Genomic DNA, 17,625 nt, shown 5'->3' with positions numbered 1-17,625 from the left:
GCTGATCTTTGTTTATTACCGGCTTCCTCACTAAACTAGAATTTCAGGAAAGCAGTGACCCGTATCACCAGGGCTTAGCACAGTGCAGGGACAGCAGCAGCTTCGTAGATTTTTGTTGACGGACAAAAAATTCATGTAGAACTGGCTGTCATCTGCTTGCGGCACCTCTGATCCAAGGAACCTGCTTTTTTTTCTTCATAGCACGACCTGTTATTTTGAAATTAACACAAGTATTTACTTGTTGATTGCGTTCTCCACTGCAAAACATACACATACACTCACAAGAGCTCTAGGGCACAAAATGTGGGCAGGAATGAGGCCCGATTTTGCACACAGCTGTATTTTCAGTACCTAGCAAAGCCAGGATTCACAGCGTCTTTAGTAGCTCTATAAGGAATGGCTGGCTTTTCTGTCTTCACCTTCTGTTCTCAACCCTTCACTCTCACCACCATCCTGAAGGCGCCCAAGGGGGAGGGGACTTTTCCATCCTTTCGTTCCCTCCTTAGTCTGTTGGTCGATTTCTTGGCTCGTTCATTGACTCCTTTGCACGTTCATTCCACTCCTCCCCACTCCATCCAAGCAGCACCCAGCAGGTTCACCCCGCTCCCCAGAGGTCTGGCCAGACACGCCTCCCTTCTCCGCCCCGCCCCTAATCCCGCCCCATTCCCGCTCCGCCCCCTCTCCAGGCCAATCGGGGCCGGCCAGGGCGGGGCCTCGCTCTCCCAGTACCCCTGGCGCTGCCGGCGACTCCGGAAACGCGCCGCGGGGCTGCTGGGCTCCACCGGGCGCTGGCGGCTCCGTGGCTCTTCCTGCCACGCCGGGCCTGCCGGGGCCGCACCGACGCCGCTTTGCCAAGGTCGCGTGTCGGCCGCCGCCGGGCCCAGGTGAGCGTGCGGGCCGCGGGAGGATTGCGGGGGAGTGCGGGCCAAAGTGATCACGAGGGCTGCACAAGTATGTGCGGGCCGAAGTGAGCGTGCGGGGCCGCCGGAGGATGTGCAAGGGGACGCTGGAGTGTTTGCGAGGCCGGGTTGACTGTGCGGGCCGCGAGAGAGTGTGCGATGGGGGCCGGGCGTCGCTGGGCCTATGGGGAGCTGCTCGGCCTTGAAGCTGGCCGGAGAGGGGAACTGGTCCCAGATGACTGGTACGAGGAGGCCCAAAGGCCTTCCCGCGGCCCGCGGGGGGCGGCGGTCAGGGGCGGTAATCCAAGACATACAGAGGCCTACTCTGCTCTTTGGGGGACGCTAAGAGTTAGGATCCGGTCTGGGGCCGAGAGAGAGGACCCCAGCTCCAAGCGCAAAGGAAGCCGAGGGGGTGGGGGCGTTACTGGGGGAGGATGGTTAAAAGACTTTTCCCTAGTCTGATGGGGGGGGAGGGGTTGAGCCCATGTCTGGAGCGCTGGGTGGGTGGACTAGGGACGGTTCCTGCTGAGGGAGTTCCTCCTTTGCTTTTGGGTGTGTGTATGGGGGTCAAGCCTCAGTTTGGCGGGGATGTTGGGGGCTGGTAGGTAGCCTAGAGCCTGAGACCTGTGGGGAGGGAGGGGAAAGGGGCAGCCCTGGCTGCGTGAAGGCCAGTTCAGGACCCTCTGTTTAAACAGGGCTTTTTCTCTTGCCCTCCTGGGGGCCACCATCTCCCACTCCAGTGCCCCCCACATTGAACTCCTTTGCTGTCTCCTCCAGTCTATATTTGAGTGATTAATTCATGTCTTTTTCTACACATACCCCCACTCACCTGCTGTCCAAAGCCCATGATCCCTTTCAAACATCCCCCCCATTCCTGGCCCTCTTCCCAGAGGATCCACCCTGTTCCAACTGATGCCCTCCAGCCAGTCTTGGCCTAGCTGGGCTGTTGGCCCCCTCCAGTCTCCTTGGTCAGTGAAACATTTCCTCTTCAACCTCAACCCTGACATTTTTCCTTTACAAGAGGATTCCAGATGGGATTGCTGGAACAGCACCTCCCCTAGGTACTAGTGCTGCCTCACCCCTTTCTCTGTCCTTCCCCTCCCCCATGGGCCTTTAAGAAGAAGCAATTTGCACAGTGTCTGGCACAATTCAGAACATTACCCCAAAATGTTATTGAATCTCTGTATAGAATCAAATTGAGCAATGATTTTCAGCCTTCTGTCCATGAGAGACCCCTTGGAAAAGCTGCGGAGAGAGTGGGCTCCCATTTTGCAAGGCTCCTGAGCAGGAATCCTGTCTAATGAGAGCTAGAGATGAGGGAACCTTCAGATTCTAGACAGGCCCGGTGTTAAGGAAGTGCATCCCCTTGTCATACATAATCTCTTGGAATGCTTATGAAAAATGCAGATTCCTTGGCTCCACCAAGACCTACTAATCTGCCACTTCAGTTCTTAGTGAACTCCAAACCAGGTTTCAAACCCAAGGATCCAGCCCTTGCCTAAGCAGCCTCCTCGGGATTTGCACAGCATCCCACCCAAACCCCAGTTCGGAATCTTTTCTATCCAGGCAGTGTAACCTGAAGAGAGCTATACTTGCAATTTATTTTGATTTTTAGTAGATGCCATACATCTTCTTGGGGAAATGAGAACATAAACCTTTCCTCAATTAAGTACAACAAACTACAAAATCCCCTTCTGGTCTACCTTCTGGCTTTTTATAGAAGGGAAAGAAGATAGAAACCTAAACAGAGAGGGACAGGTACCCAACAAAGTGAGAGAGGAAACAGATGCCTTCCTACCCATGCACACAGAAAAAGACACACACACAGACACAGATATCCCAAAAGAAACAGACTTTCCTGGTGAGACATCCTCTCTTTTGGCCCTTCAGGATTCTGCTACTTCGAGTAGCAGCCTGTTTGCACAGTGCAGGATTGGGCCAAGTGGGGCCTTTGCTTCCACCTCCTGGTTGGACAGGAAGGGGAGCACAGAGGCCAGGTCAGCATGGCCCAGCGGCTAGCTGGGGGTCACTTCCCACTTGGCTGGAGTGCATCGGGATCTTCAGCTGAGCACTCACCGCACGGGAAGACAGGTTCCTGGAAGGTGCACACGAGTCTTCTTCGGTTGACCTGAATTATTTCAGTCCAACAGGTGGGACCTTACCTGCTGAGCTAGTCTCTGAGAATTGTTCTGAGACATGATGAGCCATCCCTGTGTGTCTCTTTTGGGTAAGTCTGAGTGTTTACCCACCATGTCTGATGGCCCCACCAGAGACCCCATGGGTGGAGATACGGGACATTGAGGAGTATCATTTTGGTTCCAGAAGCACTTATATTTTCATTTATGTCAGTTTTGCTGAACTGTCTGCCCAGAGACAATTCTCTCAATCCAAGTAGCACAAGTCAGGAATAATTGGGAGTGCAGGTGACCATTTGGATGGGAGAGGGAGCTGAGGCACTCATCTGAAGGAGATCTCTTAGGAGTAGAATCCTGTAAAGACACCCTTTAGGACATATTAGCTGTGACCCAGAACTGAAGTGAACACCACAAGCCACCTGTTGTCTTCTGGGTAAACTCAGGCTTCGGGGCCTAAGGACATTCTTCTACAGGTTCTTATTTAGATGCTTGAGGGAATCCAGGTGTTACTTAGCAGCCCTTGGAAGCTTCTGGAACCTGCCATATAGGTCTTATTTGGGTTGCTTTGCTGTCTCTTCCCAATCCCAAGCCCCAGGATGGCACCTATCAGAGAGATTGCTTAGCTATTTGTGTGATACAATCAGTTCAATGCTGATCTTTTAGGCTCAGAAGCTACCTTTACTAGTAACCAGATCCTTGTGGGGAAGAGGGGTCCTAACCTCAAAGGTTAACTGAAAGACACCTAATTATTCACCACTTTTTGTGACATGGGTTGGTTTTTGTCTCTGTTGAATTAAACTCTTAATTTCTGTTCTTTCAGATCAAAGTGAAATGATTATTTTGGGCCTCTTAATGTTCCTGATTCCATGTGATAAATTTGATTGAAATAAGTCAGTTAAAATTTACATTATGATCTAAAGCACATAACAGGAAGATTTGTTCATTCATGTGAGCGCTCATGTTTTAGAACACATAATTTTTCAAATTGCCAGCTACTCAATTAACATTGACATCATTATTTTCCATGTATTCTAGCAGCAGATGTTTGTTAAACTGCTGCAGTGTACATGGTGCTTGGCTAGGTTCGGTGTGGAATCTGCATTTGACCTTGACAGAGCCTTTGCTCTCTGGGAGTTTATAGTCATCAGACTATCTTCAGATCTCATTTCGGGAAGGAGGATAGTACTATTTATGTTAAGAATTGAAGATTTGTTTTCCCATAGTATTTCTCTAAGCTTCTATTTCCCGGTTGTATGCAGGCAGCGTGCACCCTACAAGATTTGGGTCATGCTTTTCTGCTGTGCCTTACATTCAAGGTCAGCATTACCCTGTGTGTCCATCAGGTGCATCACAATGATTTTCATGTTGTTTGGAATTGCTCTGACCTTGATTCCCCAAGATCCACTTTTGGAAGGCAGTGGACACCTGCATTTGTCACTTCTGTCACAGCATCCAACTTCTTTTCCTGATTAGTTCCACCATTTTAAAATGGAACAGTTGTGCAACATAGATCCTAAATGATCTGATGGCCTCTAGGCTTGATGATAATTTTAGTTTTAACTGCAGGAGGGATTCATGTGTATTATCTTCCTTAGTGATCTTCCTGTGCTGTTCCTGAAGCTCTTCACCTGATACGCTTGGTTAATTATGCAGAATTTAGCTTCCTTTTGTGAAAGCACTGCTGTTTCCTCAGTTTTTATGAGCACCTTCTAAATGATCTCTGTGTGCCCAGGGGCTCTGTTCACTGTGGCTGGTTATCACTCAGCCACTGAGAGCTGAGGCGCTCTGGCACTAAGTCCCCCAGGTGAACTGGTACACATTGGGGGTTTGCAACACCCCATATAACCGGGTCCCTGTGCAGTGTGCGTTTCAAGAGATGGGAGAGACAAAGTCACGGGCATAAAAAGTAATGTGATAGGGTGTCGGGAAGTCAGGGGACCACCAGCATTCCTGTGAGCCAGGTGGTACTGACTAAAGTCTAGCACCCGTTTTTATTCTCTTTTTCATGTTATAGATCACAGTGATTTCACGTGAAAAGCTTGTGGGTTAGCCAGAAAGCATATAATCTAAACGGGAACAAAAGAGACTGGGAACAAAAGAGACTGCGTACTTCTTTCTACTTTACTAGTTTACTGAGACACAACTCAGGAGAGAGATAGGAACATTGCCTCAGGCTTAGAATATCAAACTGCTCTTATCTGCTGGAATGACATCCTTTGCTCATTCTCTCCTAAAAGTCACTACATGCCTTTTATCTATAGAAACATGAACACATAGCTCCTTACTAAGCACAACTACGCCTTAAGGTACGTATAGATAGTATCTCTGAACTCAGCAGCTGTGACCCATTCAATTGCCTTAGGTCTCTGGCCAGATGGCAGTGAGAAGAGGTCTGTAACAGGTCATCTTTCTCAGGAGGCACATATACACAATGTCCCTCCTCCCTGTTCCATTTGGCAACCAAACATCAGTGTCAATTGGAAACGAATTTTTAAAAAATGAATTGTATAAGTAATTCATGACAAGTTCATCTTGGAACCCAAAGTCAAACCAGACATCAGAATTCCAAGAAGAATCCAATAGGCCAGCAGGGCCCTGCCCAGGTGACAGTGGGACACAGAGAGGCTTGGCTGCTGAGCACCTGGGGATTAACTCCCACTGGGGAAGCACGTGTGCCTGTAGCACATTGAAGGCAGCAATGGGCTTCCTTGTGCTTTGGGACTAGGTGAAGCCTTCTGCCTACACTTGCCTAAGGCGCTGATGGCTCAGGGGAGGAGCCGAGGAAGTTACAGACCCACGGTCCTGCCTCTGGACTTGCTGGTTGTCACCGTTTGTGGACCACCCACGAATCCTGCCAACCCTTCACCCCTGCCCTTGCCTCGCCTGTGTGGGAATCGTGAAAGTGCTGTTCTCCTTGACCTCCGCCCTCCTCCTCGTGCATGCCTAGCATCTTCCTTATCCAAAGTCTACCAAAATCTAATCTGTCATGGGATTAGAGGGGGAAAAACAAAGCGTACCAAAATTTTAAAATTGTTGCTCTTTTCTGATACCAATGAAATTCAGCTCGGTTATTAAAAATTCCCACATTACAGAAACAGGAAGCAGACCTTTCTAGGCCTTGACCCCATGTGGTCACACACACATTGAAGTATAGGTGTGCTCATTCTAGCTAGAAGTCACTCTGTTTTTTTTCCTTTTTTCTCCTAAAATGCAAATATATACTTGGCCATCTTCTCCCCTTCCCTTCCCCTCTTTGGGTTTTCAATCAAGAGTTATGCCTGTCTGTGTCTTCTCTGAAGGATCACATTTTTGTAAGCTGCTGCACACCATCCTCCGTTGGCCACCTATTGGCTTTCCTCCTGCTCTGAGTTCCTGGACTCTGCAGTTGTGTCTTTGAAGCACTGAGCCACCTTTTGCATTTATCATCTCCCTCCTTTTTCTCATGACATTGGGATTATTTAGACTCTTCCTGTCGGTTATAATATTTTTTTTTTAAGCTACCAAATTCAGACTCAAGTTATAATATTAATATATTGTTTTCCATCCTTTCCACCTATCTGTGTCTTTATAGTAATGTTTAAAGGTTTTATATTTAAAGTTTCTTGATAGTGTATAGTGTATAGATAGTGTATAGAGCCTGTTTTTTCACCCTCTGCCCTCTGATGGTTTAGTCTGGCAATCTTGATGTTTCTTTCTGTTTGCCCATCTGCTCTTTTTCCTCTTTTTCTTCACCTTTCTTCTTTTGGATTATTTTTAGTATGTATTTTATCTCTACTGTTGGCCTAGTAGCATGCATCAGAGTCTTGGAGGGCTTGCCATGACACACAGTCATGTTTTACTCCAGTTGTGTTATAAACCACACACTACCTTGTTGTTATTTTTGCTTTAAACAGCCAGTTATTTTTTAAAGCTGTAAAAATGAGAGGAATCATTTCTCGGCCTTTTGGCGAAGATCAAGTATAATGATGGGGGTAAAGCGTTTTCTCTTTCCCTATATTTTCACATTCCTGGTGTTCTTTGTGCCTTTGTGTAGATCCAGGTTTCCACCTAGTATCATTTGCCTTCCACCTGAAAAAATTCCTTCAATTATTTCTTACAGTACAGACCTGCTGCTGATGCATTCTCCAAGCTTTTGTCTGAAAACATTTTTATTTTCCCTTTATTTTTGAAAGATATTTTCCTTGAATATAAAATTTTAGGTTAAGTTTTTTTTTTCTTTTAGCCCCTTAAAAATATCATTCATTTGTTTTCTGGCTTGCCAGTTTTCTGATAAGAAGACAACAATTACTCTTTGTGCCTTCTTCATTCTTATCTTTGTAAAGTAGCCAGAGGAACAAAAAGTTTCTTTCCTCTGGCTACTTTAAGATTTTCTGTTTATCACTGGTTTTCAGAAATTTGATTATGATGTGTGTTTTTAAATCTTGCTAGGGAGTTGGTTGGGCTTCTTGGATCTGTGAATTTACAGTTTTCAGCAAATTTGGAAAATTTTCAAGCTATTATTTCTTAAACTGTTTTGTATCCCCTCCCCATTTTCTTCACCTTCTCAGATTCCAGTTATGTGGGTGTTTGACCAGTTTATATTATCCCCAGGCCACTGACACACTATTTGTGTTTAAAAACTTTTGTCCTCTCTGAACTTCATTTGAGATAGTTTCTATTGCTATATCTTCAAGTTCTCCATTTTTTTTTTTTGCCGTGCCTAATATGCTATTAATATCCAGTGACATTTTTATCTTAAATGTTATAGTTTTCACCTCCAAAAGTTGCATTTGGTTCTTTTCGTATCTTCTATTTCTCTCATTATATTCCTATTTTTCTTTCAATACTTGTACATAGTTTAACTAGCTGTTATCCCTGCTTGTGAGTTCTGTCACCCTTGCCATGGGTCACATTTTTTTGCCTCTTGGCATCTCAGTAATTGGTTGGATATTGAACATAAAGATTATGTTGTTGAGTGTCCGGATTTGGGGAGGTAGTTATTTGTGGATCAGTTTGATCCTTTTGAGGCCTAGTTTTAAGCCTTTTAAAGTCAGGTATTCTGTAGCTTTGGCTATATGGATAGGTCAGCCTTACTAAGGCGTGACCCCTCTGGATTCTCTACTGAATGTCACAGATGCCCACAGAGGACATTCTATGCTGGTTGGTCAGACCTTCGACATCTCCCTACTTTTGTGTGTCCTGAGAATTGTTCCATTTACAGCTTCCTGGTCATTGTTTTCCCAGGCTTTTGGAGTTTCACTCTGTGCATGTGTGGCTTAGCAGTCAGGAAACACTCAAGGGGAGCCTTATGCTGATTTTTGAAGCTCATTTTTCTGCATAACTCACTCCTTTCTGGAACTCTGCTCTCCAACTTCTAGCTGCCTCAGCCACTCTCAATGCTGATCTGTGTCTCCTCAGCTTGGCGAGGTCTCTAAGCACTGTCAGCCCCTCTCCCTACGCTGGTGATCTGGAAATTGCCTCCAGGCAGAGAGCTGGGGTGGTGATGGGGCTCACCTCAGTTGCTTCTCTTTTCCCGGGATTATGATCCTGTGCTTCCTGTTGCCCGAAATCTGATCATCTCCAGTCTTCTACTTGTTTATGACAGGACGTGAAACTAGTCCTGGTCACTCCATCACAGCCACAAGTGGACATTTCCATCAGTCCTTCTTAACATAACATCTTTAATTTTATGGAAAAGTCTTTCTCCTTGAGCGAGTGTAAAAAGGCGTCCTTTTCATTTACTTATGAGTTGAATTGAATTGACACCAGAACAGGAGCTGTGACTGTCTCTTTGAATTCACTGAAGTCACTGCCTATGGTACAGATGTCTGTGGTAGAATCTTATAATATTTTATACATTTTACAATTTGGAAGAGAAAGGTAACTTGTACAAATCGTCCAGGTCTTTTATTTAGCAATTTAGTGTTTGAAGGTCTTACCTTCGAGGCTTATTTTTCCAGCTGTTTTTTTCGACTTTTCATTTTGTCAAGCATGTTAGAGAAATGTTCTACCTGCAGTTGCCTTGCTTTCACCAGGGGAATTATTGCAGTGGGGTGTGGCTTTTAAGGGCCTCGCTGCTGTTCAGGAAGCTGGGGCTCCTGCTCTTCGCCGCCTCTCCTCCCTCCAGTGGCCTGATCCAGTTTGTTGTTGCCTCTGAAGTTGGAAAGGGTGTCTCACTTGCTAGTTATTTCTTCTGATAATCCTTCTCGTGTAAGCATGGACTGTTTGAGGCTTGCTGTCAGGAGGCCTGTGGTGGCCTGTCTCTGAGAGCCAGTCTCCCTGCCTTTGCCTCTCTGTCTGTTCCCGCTGTGCCTGGGCTGGTTCCCACTGGTCTTGTTGTGGCTCCCTTTGGCCTGCTGCATGACTTCTTCACTGGCCCTTCCCCTGTGCAAAGTATGCTTTCTCAGGCATGCCCATGCTCGGCCTGCCACTCGGCCGGCACCTGAGAGAAGCCTCCACAAGACCAGAAACCAGGGAAAAGGAAGTTGCCAGTCTCATCCCAGGGGACTTGGAGAAAGGACTGTTGTCACTCATGGCTTTTTTCACTTTCCTTAGCTTCACCTGCTCCCCAGGGTCTTGCCCTTCCCCAGGACGGAGCCCCAGGAAACCAGGTCCTGGCAGTCCCTCTAGAGACGCCGCAGGCCCAGGTGAGCTGTGCTTCCTCTGCCCTGCTTGGGATTCCACCACTGGTCCCTGATTCTGACCTCGGCCTCTGCCCCCTGCCCCAGCATGACTCACAACAGAGTGTGACCCCAGCTGCTGCCTTCTTGCCCTCCCTCTGCTTCTCTTCTGGAGGCTGCCAAGGAATGGAAGCCCACTGAACTTGGAGTTCCCATTGTCCAGATAGGGGAGCTGAGTTTCCATTCCAGGAAAGCGACTGAACTGAGGTCCCTTTGGAAGACTGTGGGAGGCCAGGGCCGCAGCCCAGGTCTCCTGGCACTTGGTCAGGTTCTCCTCTCAAGACTTCTTTAGGGCTTGTGGTCAGATATCTATGTTAGCAACACACACTTGCTCCAGGTCCTTACCTCTTGTCCCTGGCGTCATTGGCACTTGCCCTTGTCTCATTCTAGAATGATGAAAAGACTAATTATCCCTGGGAATTCTTTCAGGATTTGATGACATTTGATGATGTGGCATGCTACCTCACCAAAAAGGAGTGGCTGAGGCTGGACCCTGAGCAGAGGGCACTGGCATATTATGGGAACATGACCTCCATGGGTAAGGATGCCCCAGCCCTTCCCCAGATTCGCCATCTACTGGGAGTGGGGGGGAGGCACATGACTAGTACCATACAAGTTCACCTTGTTCCTGGGGTGTGGGAAATACAAAGGGTTTGCCACACCTGACATCTCAGAGTGACACAGAAAGAACTTCCTTTGGTCTTTTATTGGGAAAGAAATTGTAACAAACTGGCCACTCCATTGTAGAATATTCTTTTTAACCCACGAATTATACAAATTGCATGGCCATTGGACTTAGCTTCTTTTGAAAGAGGCTGACAGGCTCATGCTCCTGTTCAGCCCTCAGGGTCTACATGCATGGGGTGAGGAGGATTTTTTATGAGGAACTTTTGGGAATCATGGAAGTCTGTGGGTCTGGGAAGATCAAGAAGTCTGATGTGTGGGCACTGAAGGATGCACAAGGAGGAGATGGGGCAGGGTCAGCTCCCTAGGTGAGCCCAGAGCCTGGCTCCCTCTGGTTCCTGGAAGGAGCAGCCCTTGGGAAGCACATTTGGACTGAAGGAATGACTGTCTGAGGTCACAGCCAGCCTGGTCTTTGAGGACTGAAAGGGGTTCCCTGTTCCTGCACCATTCTGATATCATCTCTGGTTGTCCGTGTCACCCATGCCTTTTCCATGGGCAGGAGCTCCTGTTTTAAATCCCGCCTTGGTCTCTCACCTGCCGCAAGGACAAGTGCTGTTGGTATCAGACCCATCCATCCACATGGACCCAGCTAAGTGCTCTGGTGAGTGAGGAAGAAACCTAAGGAAATGTGAGGAAACCCAGGGGAAGCCTGATGGAGCTGCTATGGGGTTTGGGTTAGGGTTGCAGGGGTCCAGCTGAGCTCTTGAGGTTGAGGTTAGGGTCCAGAGAGCCAGCTGAGCTTTGGGGGGATTCGGGTTAGGGTTGGGAGGCCCATCCCAGGTGGGAAAGCCTCTTCAGGACCACTTTGGTGGGGCGTGTCCAGCAATCAGGCCCCTCTGTCCCTTGCCTCTGCTGTCCTTGCTTCCAGTCGCTTCAGGCTTAGGCTGGGTGCTCAGCTGCTGTGTCAGGAGGAAGAGGATTCTGGACAGAGGAGATTAATCTCCTTCCTTCCTCCTGTGCTGACACAGTGTCTTGTGTTTGTCATTTCAGAAAGCACCCCGGTGACCCAGCACCAGATGATGGGGGAAGACACCCAGTCACAGGAGATGGCCTCCGCAAACTCCCCAATGGCCGGTGACCCCAGCCCTGAGGTCAAACAGAATGAGGATTCTGAGAGGAAGGGAGGGAGCCCACAGAATATGCCTATAGAACATCATTTTGCATGTAAAGAGTGTGGGGACGCCTTTCGGCTTAAAGTCCTCCTCGTTCAGCACCAGAGGGTCCACAGCGAGAAAAAGGGCTGGGAATGCGGTGATTGCAGGAGGGTCTTCAGGGGGGTGTCGGAGTTTAATGAGCACAGGAAAAGCCATGTGGCCCCAGAGCCCCGGCCTGGTCCCAGTCGGGCCCTGGAAGATGCGGGGGAGAAGAGGGAGCAAATGGAGCGGGAGGCGAAGCCCTTCGAATGCGAGGAGTGCGGGAAGCGGTTTAAGAAGAATGCGGGCCTTAGTCAGCACCTGAGGGTGCATAGCCGAGAGAAGCCCTTCGTCTGTGAGGAGTGTGGGCGGTCCTTCAAAGTCAACACCCACCTCTTCCGACACCAGAAGCTTCACACTGCGGAAAAGCCTTTTGCCTGCAAGGTGTGTGGCAGGAATTTCCTGGATCGCCAGGAACTGCTCAAGCACCAGCGGATGCACACCGGTCACCTGCCCTTTGACTGTGACGACTGCGGCAAGTCCTTCCGAGGGATCAACGGGCTGGCCGAGCATCAGCGCATCCACAGCGGGGCCAAGCCGTATGGCTGTCTGCACTGCGGCAAGCTGTTCCGGCGGAGCTCGGAGCTCACCAAGCACCGGCGAATCCACACGGGTGAGAAGCCATATGAGTGCGGCCAGTGTGGCAAGGCGTTCCGCCAGAGCTCCAGTCTGCTGGAGCACGCGCGCATCCACAGCGGCGAGCGGCCCTACGCGTGCAGCGAGTGTGGCAAGGCCTTCCGTGGGCCCTCCGACCTGATCAAGCACCGGCGCATCCACAGCGGACTGAAGCCCTACGCATGCGACAAGTGTGGGAAGGCCTTCCGCAGGAGCTCAGGCCTGAGCCGCCACCGGCGCATCCATAGCTGGGCCAGGCGCTGTGAGTGCGGAGAGTGTGGCCGTGTCTTCAAGAGGCGCTCAGTGCTGCAGAAGCACCAGCCAACCCACCACGAGTAGAGGAGTAAAAGAGCCCTGTCCGCGGCCAGCCGGGGGGCCCCGGAGGGCATGGCACAGTCACAGGAGATAAACAGTTTTGTAGCGCTTATATATTTTGTCATCCGAAGGACTGAGACCAATTTATACTGCCACCAGCAATTTCTAAGTATACATGTTTCCCATTGTGGCCATCGAGAGTAGCTTTTTCCATTTTAACTTAGTTTGGATAACTAACTGTCTGAAAGTACCATCAGGGTATTGAAATCCGCACACCTTGAATCCCAGATGGAGAGAAGAGAAAGCTGGATGTGGAGGTGGAGAGGGGCTTGAAGGTCATCTACCCAAGCTCCCCACCCCCAGGGAAACACAGTTATTCGATGATGGCCTCAATATGCTGTGATCCCAGCTTTCCCCAAGAGAAGATTGCCCCAAAGTATTTTGGCCTACTTGAATTTATAAATTTTTAGGGATGTAAATAGAACACTCAAATGTCTTATGATATTTAATTTATTAATTTAGTTATACATACATATTATAAATCACATATAGAATAATATATTAATTTAGAAAATAATCCTTTTTGCCACAGTCTGTTTCATGGAATCATTTTATTCTAACTCCTCATGAGCATTTTTTAGCTCACCGTCTTCACCAGCATGGGAGACCCTTTGAGTCATCAGACAGTATCAAAGCATATCCAGTGACTTCCATCCAAGCTGTGCACAGTAGCACCGTGACAATCCCTGTATGAGGCTCTCACTACAGATTTCCTCCTAAGCCATAAGAACATATTTGCATAACATTAAAATAGTTGGGACCACCCCCCCTAATAAGAGATAAGTCTCAAGGACTGGAGTGTAAGGTGACGCCTCCTTTTTGGAATCACAAGCTGCTCATATCGGGCCTAGATGGCACTTCTCCAACCCTCCGTTTCCAGCTCTATAAAATGGGATAGTCACAGTACCTACCTCCTAAGGTGATCACAAGGACTCTATCGTACTCGCAGAGCTTGGAGGTACACACACTCAGCGAAGGCCATCTGCTGTCATTGTCACAGTCATTGCTGTCATTCTATGGCTCATTAGTACCAGGCCTCCTGACTGGTAGTCTCATCCTCTTTCTCTCATGTGATGACTTTAATACTGTGTCTGTTTTCTTGCATGCAGATTATAAGTTCATCTCCTTTGACTAGTTATCAAGTTACCTTTGGATATATTGGCTTTATATAGCAGTTCTTTCTATACTTATTGTGATGTTCTCTTTTCCAGTTTTATTGCTTTGCTTTTTGTAGCAGTTTTATTCCATTTTTGTTGTACAAGCTTTTAATTTTTACATATCCAAGCATTCATTTTTGTCCACTAAGTCTTAACTTTCATTGCCTCCATAGTTAGATATGATGACATTTTCTTCTAGATTTTTTTTTTTTTTTGAGACAGAGTCTCGCTTTCTTGCCTAGGCTAGAGTGAGTGCCGTGGCATCAGCCTAGCTCACAGCAACCTCAAACTCCTGGGCTCAAACGATCCTCCTGCCTCAGCCTCCCGAGTAGCTAGGACTACAGGCACGAGCCACCATGCCCGGCTGATTTTTATATTACATATATTAGTTGGCCAATTAATTTCTTTCTATTTTTATGGTAGAGACGGGGTCTCGCTCAGGCTGGTTTTGAACTCCTGACCTTGAGCAATCCGCCCGCCTCGGCCTCCTAGAGTGCTAGGATTACAGGCGTGAGCCACCGCGCCCGGCCCTTCTTCTAGAATTTTAATTACAAATGAAAAGTTGAGATCCCTGCCCATTGGAGGGTAGATACACCAGATGGGCAGGTCGGATGGGAATGGGCCAGAGAAACAGGCTCTTCCCTCATCCAAGATGCAGACTCCGTGTAATCTGTAGGCAGCACTTAACTATCCATCCCGGCCGCTCAGACATACTGGAGACAATTCCATCACAGATTGGCCAGAGCACTCTGACTGTCCATCAGTAGAGCCTCAGCAGCCAGCAGCAGGGCTTGGCCTCACCTATCTCAGTGGGGTGGTCCAAACTTGGTCTTGCAGCAGCCTGGCCATCCTTCAAGCTCCTGGGAGCCTTGGCAGTACCCAGTGTGGATTCATTGACTGAGAAACAAATCCACTCAAGAGACATCTTGGACACAGAAGACACCCCTAACATATGTCACATGGACCACATCCTTCTCTCAGCCAGTGACTCTACAACTAGAAAGAGATCTGTTTGGTGGCTTCTGCTTTGGGCAACTAGGGGGCAATTCACCCACATGTTCTGAAGTCACTTCCTGCAGCCACACCTAAGAGGGGCAGCAGAGCAGAAGCTCAGAGAGGAGTCACGCCCCTCTGGTGGCCTATGCATCATGCTGATAGAAGCTGGCCATACCAGCTTTGGGCTTTGACTTGCAGCAGCCATACCCAGGAGGGGCACTAAAGCATAGGTTTGCAGGGCATTGGTGCCTTTCTGACAGCCTGTGTGGCATAGAATAGGAGCTAGTCATCGTGGGGCTGGGTTGTAATTTCCAGCATCCTTCCCCAGGAGGAACAGCTGCAAGGGCTGGCAAGGAACCTGGTCCCTTCAGTGGCCTACAGAGGCTACAGATAGAAGCTGGCCACACCATGGCTATGTTGTGACTTCCCAGCACCTGTGTAGGGGGGTCTGTAGAGGCCTAGAGAGGAAGTGTGCCCTCCTGATGGGCCCACCAAGCTCAGCGCCAGCCACAACCCTGAAGGGCTTCTCAGGCCCACTTTCTTGGAAGCAAGGTCCTGCAATGACCCTTGTGACCTCGGCCAGGAGGTCCTCACAGTGGCCCTGTGCAACATCTCCATCCTGACCTCTAGGCTGGAGAGAATCCAACAGCATTTGTTACATAGCTATTCCTTTTGTTCTTTGGACCTTAGTTCTGCAGTAGTTGTAGATCTGTGTCTGAAGTCACTACTTTTTTGTCTGATCAGTTTTTTTCTTTTCAAACTGTTCTGATGTGTTTTGTACAGCTGTCATTTGACAATGAATGTTGGCATCTACCAGGGGCACGTCTGGCACCCTTACCTAGAAGATCTCTGCCATTTCTTGCCCGTTCACTCATCATTTCTCAAGTTTTACAGAGGATCCCATTGAAGTCTAGGTACAGCATTAATTCGGAACGTAGCACAGTCATAACTACATCCAGCCAGGACACGATGTCTTGGCATCTCTTCCTGCCCTCCCTGATCTTTCCCCATTTCTGGTTTTATGATTATCTCTCAAACAAATCTTCTTTTAGAGTTAACACTAAAGATCGAGTCTTTTCTGTCACGGTTGACGAACAGCTGCTCGTGGTGTTTGCGGTGGAATCTGCTATCTTCAAACGCTGTCTGTGGCTTTAACGTGTGTCCTGTAGTTTCACCAAGTTCATTTGTTGCCTCTAGTAACTTGGGTGGATTTCCTTGGATCCTCTAGGTATACTGCTATGACAGGTGCGAAAAGTGACCCTGCTTCCTGTCGTGTGTGTTTGTATGTGCATTTGTGTATCTACCTCATTGCATTTTTCCTTCTAATCACACATGTTCCTGTCGCAATGCCGGCCCCCACCAGAGATGGGTTCTTACCGAATTAAGAAAGCCTCCATTGCTTTTATTAGAGTTTTGAATATTTGCTGAAATTTTCAAAAGAAAGTAATTGTTTACCATTTTTGCTGCTTATTATGATTATTAGTAACTGTGTTGATTAGTTGTATCATCCCCACTCTTGCATTTCCAAAATAATCCCCCACCCAGTCGCAGTGGCATCTTTCTCGCATGGTATTACAGTCTACATGCTTGATTTTGTGCTAGAAATGGCAGAGCACCTGCCCTGCCCACCACCCGGGCTGTGGCCCTGTTGTGTACCATGTGACTTGCCACCCCTCTTCTAGGCCACATTAATGAAACCAGAATGGAACACCTGACCCAAGGACATCAGCCAGTCGTCGGAGCTGGCAGGAGACAAACTGGGCCATTCAGGTCTGTGCAGTGCAAACGAGGGAACAGCAACTTCTCATTGATGTTGGAAGATGGAGGGCACCACACGGTACTGAGAGGAGGTGAACATCGTGGGCTCCTGCTGGGCCTCCCGGGGCTGGTGCAATCCTAGCACCCCGAGGAAGGCCTGGCAGGGCCGTGTTCCTGGGCTCCTGGCAACTGCCCTCATCAGTCCACACGTGTGCCCACCACAGACCCCCTTGCATTTTACCATTTGGCTGCTTCCAGAAAAGAATCCTGATGCTGGCTTTCCTCATCATCTCCCATTGTGAACACCTGTTAAAATGTGGTACCGTATTCTGTTTGCTAAGATGGGTGAAATCTATGCCTTCTAGTCTCAGTGAGTTTCACCAGTGCTTTTCTCTCTGGGTTTTGTTCCTTTACTCAACCCACGTTGGGCCTATAAAATGAGTTCAATCACAACCCACCCACCCTGTGCTCTATTTCAGAAGTGTTTTACCATCCCAGCACATCATCAGGTGGGGAAGTGATAATTTCTCTCTCACTAGTATACGTACGTTCTGTAGTTCTCATTGCTTCTGTTTGGGTGTTTACTTTCAAAAATAGAAACTATCTCTTTAAACTTGGCCCTCAATGTGATTTGTGTACCTCTGAGAACAGTAGATAAGTCCCGCCCCAAGTCGTATTTTGGTTGTTGGCGATCTTGTTCCTTCCTGGTCTCCCTTGTCTGTTTTATGGCACTCACTATTCTCAGCCTTGCAGTAGAGCTGGCTATGGACTTGGCTTCTCCCCTCCCCTCCCCACCCTGCCCCACACGTTAGATTGTCAGCTCCTAGAAAACAGGGGTGACTCTTCATGTCTGATCCCCTACCAAATCTAGCACAGTGCCTTGCATCAAGTAGACTTCAATAAATACATGTTAAATGGCATTGGTCTCCTTGACTTCTTTTGTCAACACCTCATTTATCAGTTCTCTCTCTCTCCTTTCTCCATGCCATGGAGTTCTGCACTTCTCCTTACACTTGGAGAATTGCCCCCTCCTGGGGTCCATGTGCTGTCTCAGTCCCTGCAGGGCTCGGTTAGCCTAGTGCTGGCTGCACACCTAAAGGGTAGAGAAGGTACCCTGATGGGCTAGGCGGGTGTGCCTGGAACTCTCCCACCAC

At 48.3% G+C, this 17,625-nt stretch overlaps 1 protein-coding gene across 1 annotated transcript; it reads left to right on the top strand.

Annotated features, from left to right (window-relative positions):
* The first annotated feature begins 745 nt into the window (after positions 1-745).
* Positions 746-17,391, top strand: ZNF275 (zinc finger protein 275). Its single transcript, XM_012757290.2, has 6 exons — positions 746-884; positions 3,042-3,126; positions 9,569-9,660; positions 10,123-10,231; positions 10,877-10,978; positions 11,368-17,391. Exons 2-6 carry the CDS (start codon positions 3,096-3,098, stop codon positions 12,522-12,524), a joined length of 1,491 nt encoding a protein of 496 aa, XP_012612744.1. The 5' UTR covers positions 746-884; positions 3,042-3,095; the 3' UTR covers positions 12,525-17,391.
* The last annotated feature ends 234 nt before the right edge of the window (positions 17,392-17,625 follow it).

The sequence above is a fragment of the Microcebus murinus genome, unplaced genomic scaffold (genome assembly GCF_040939455.1).
Source record: "Microcebus murinus isolate Inina unplaced genomic scaffold, M.murinus_Inina_mat1.0 scaf003_hap2_Mmur4.0, whole genome shotgun sequence".
Classification (NCBI taxonomy): domain Eukaryota; kingdom Metazoa; phylum Chordata; class Mammalia; order Primates; family Cheirogaleidae; genus Microcebus; species Microcebus murinus.
This window is presented reverse-complemented; position numbering and strand designations above follow the sequence as displayed.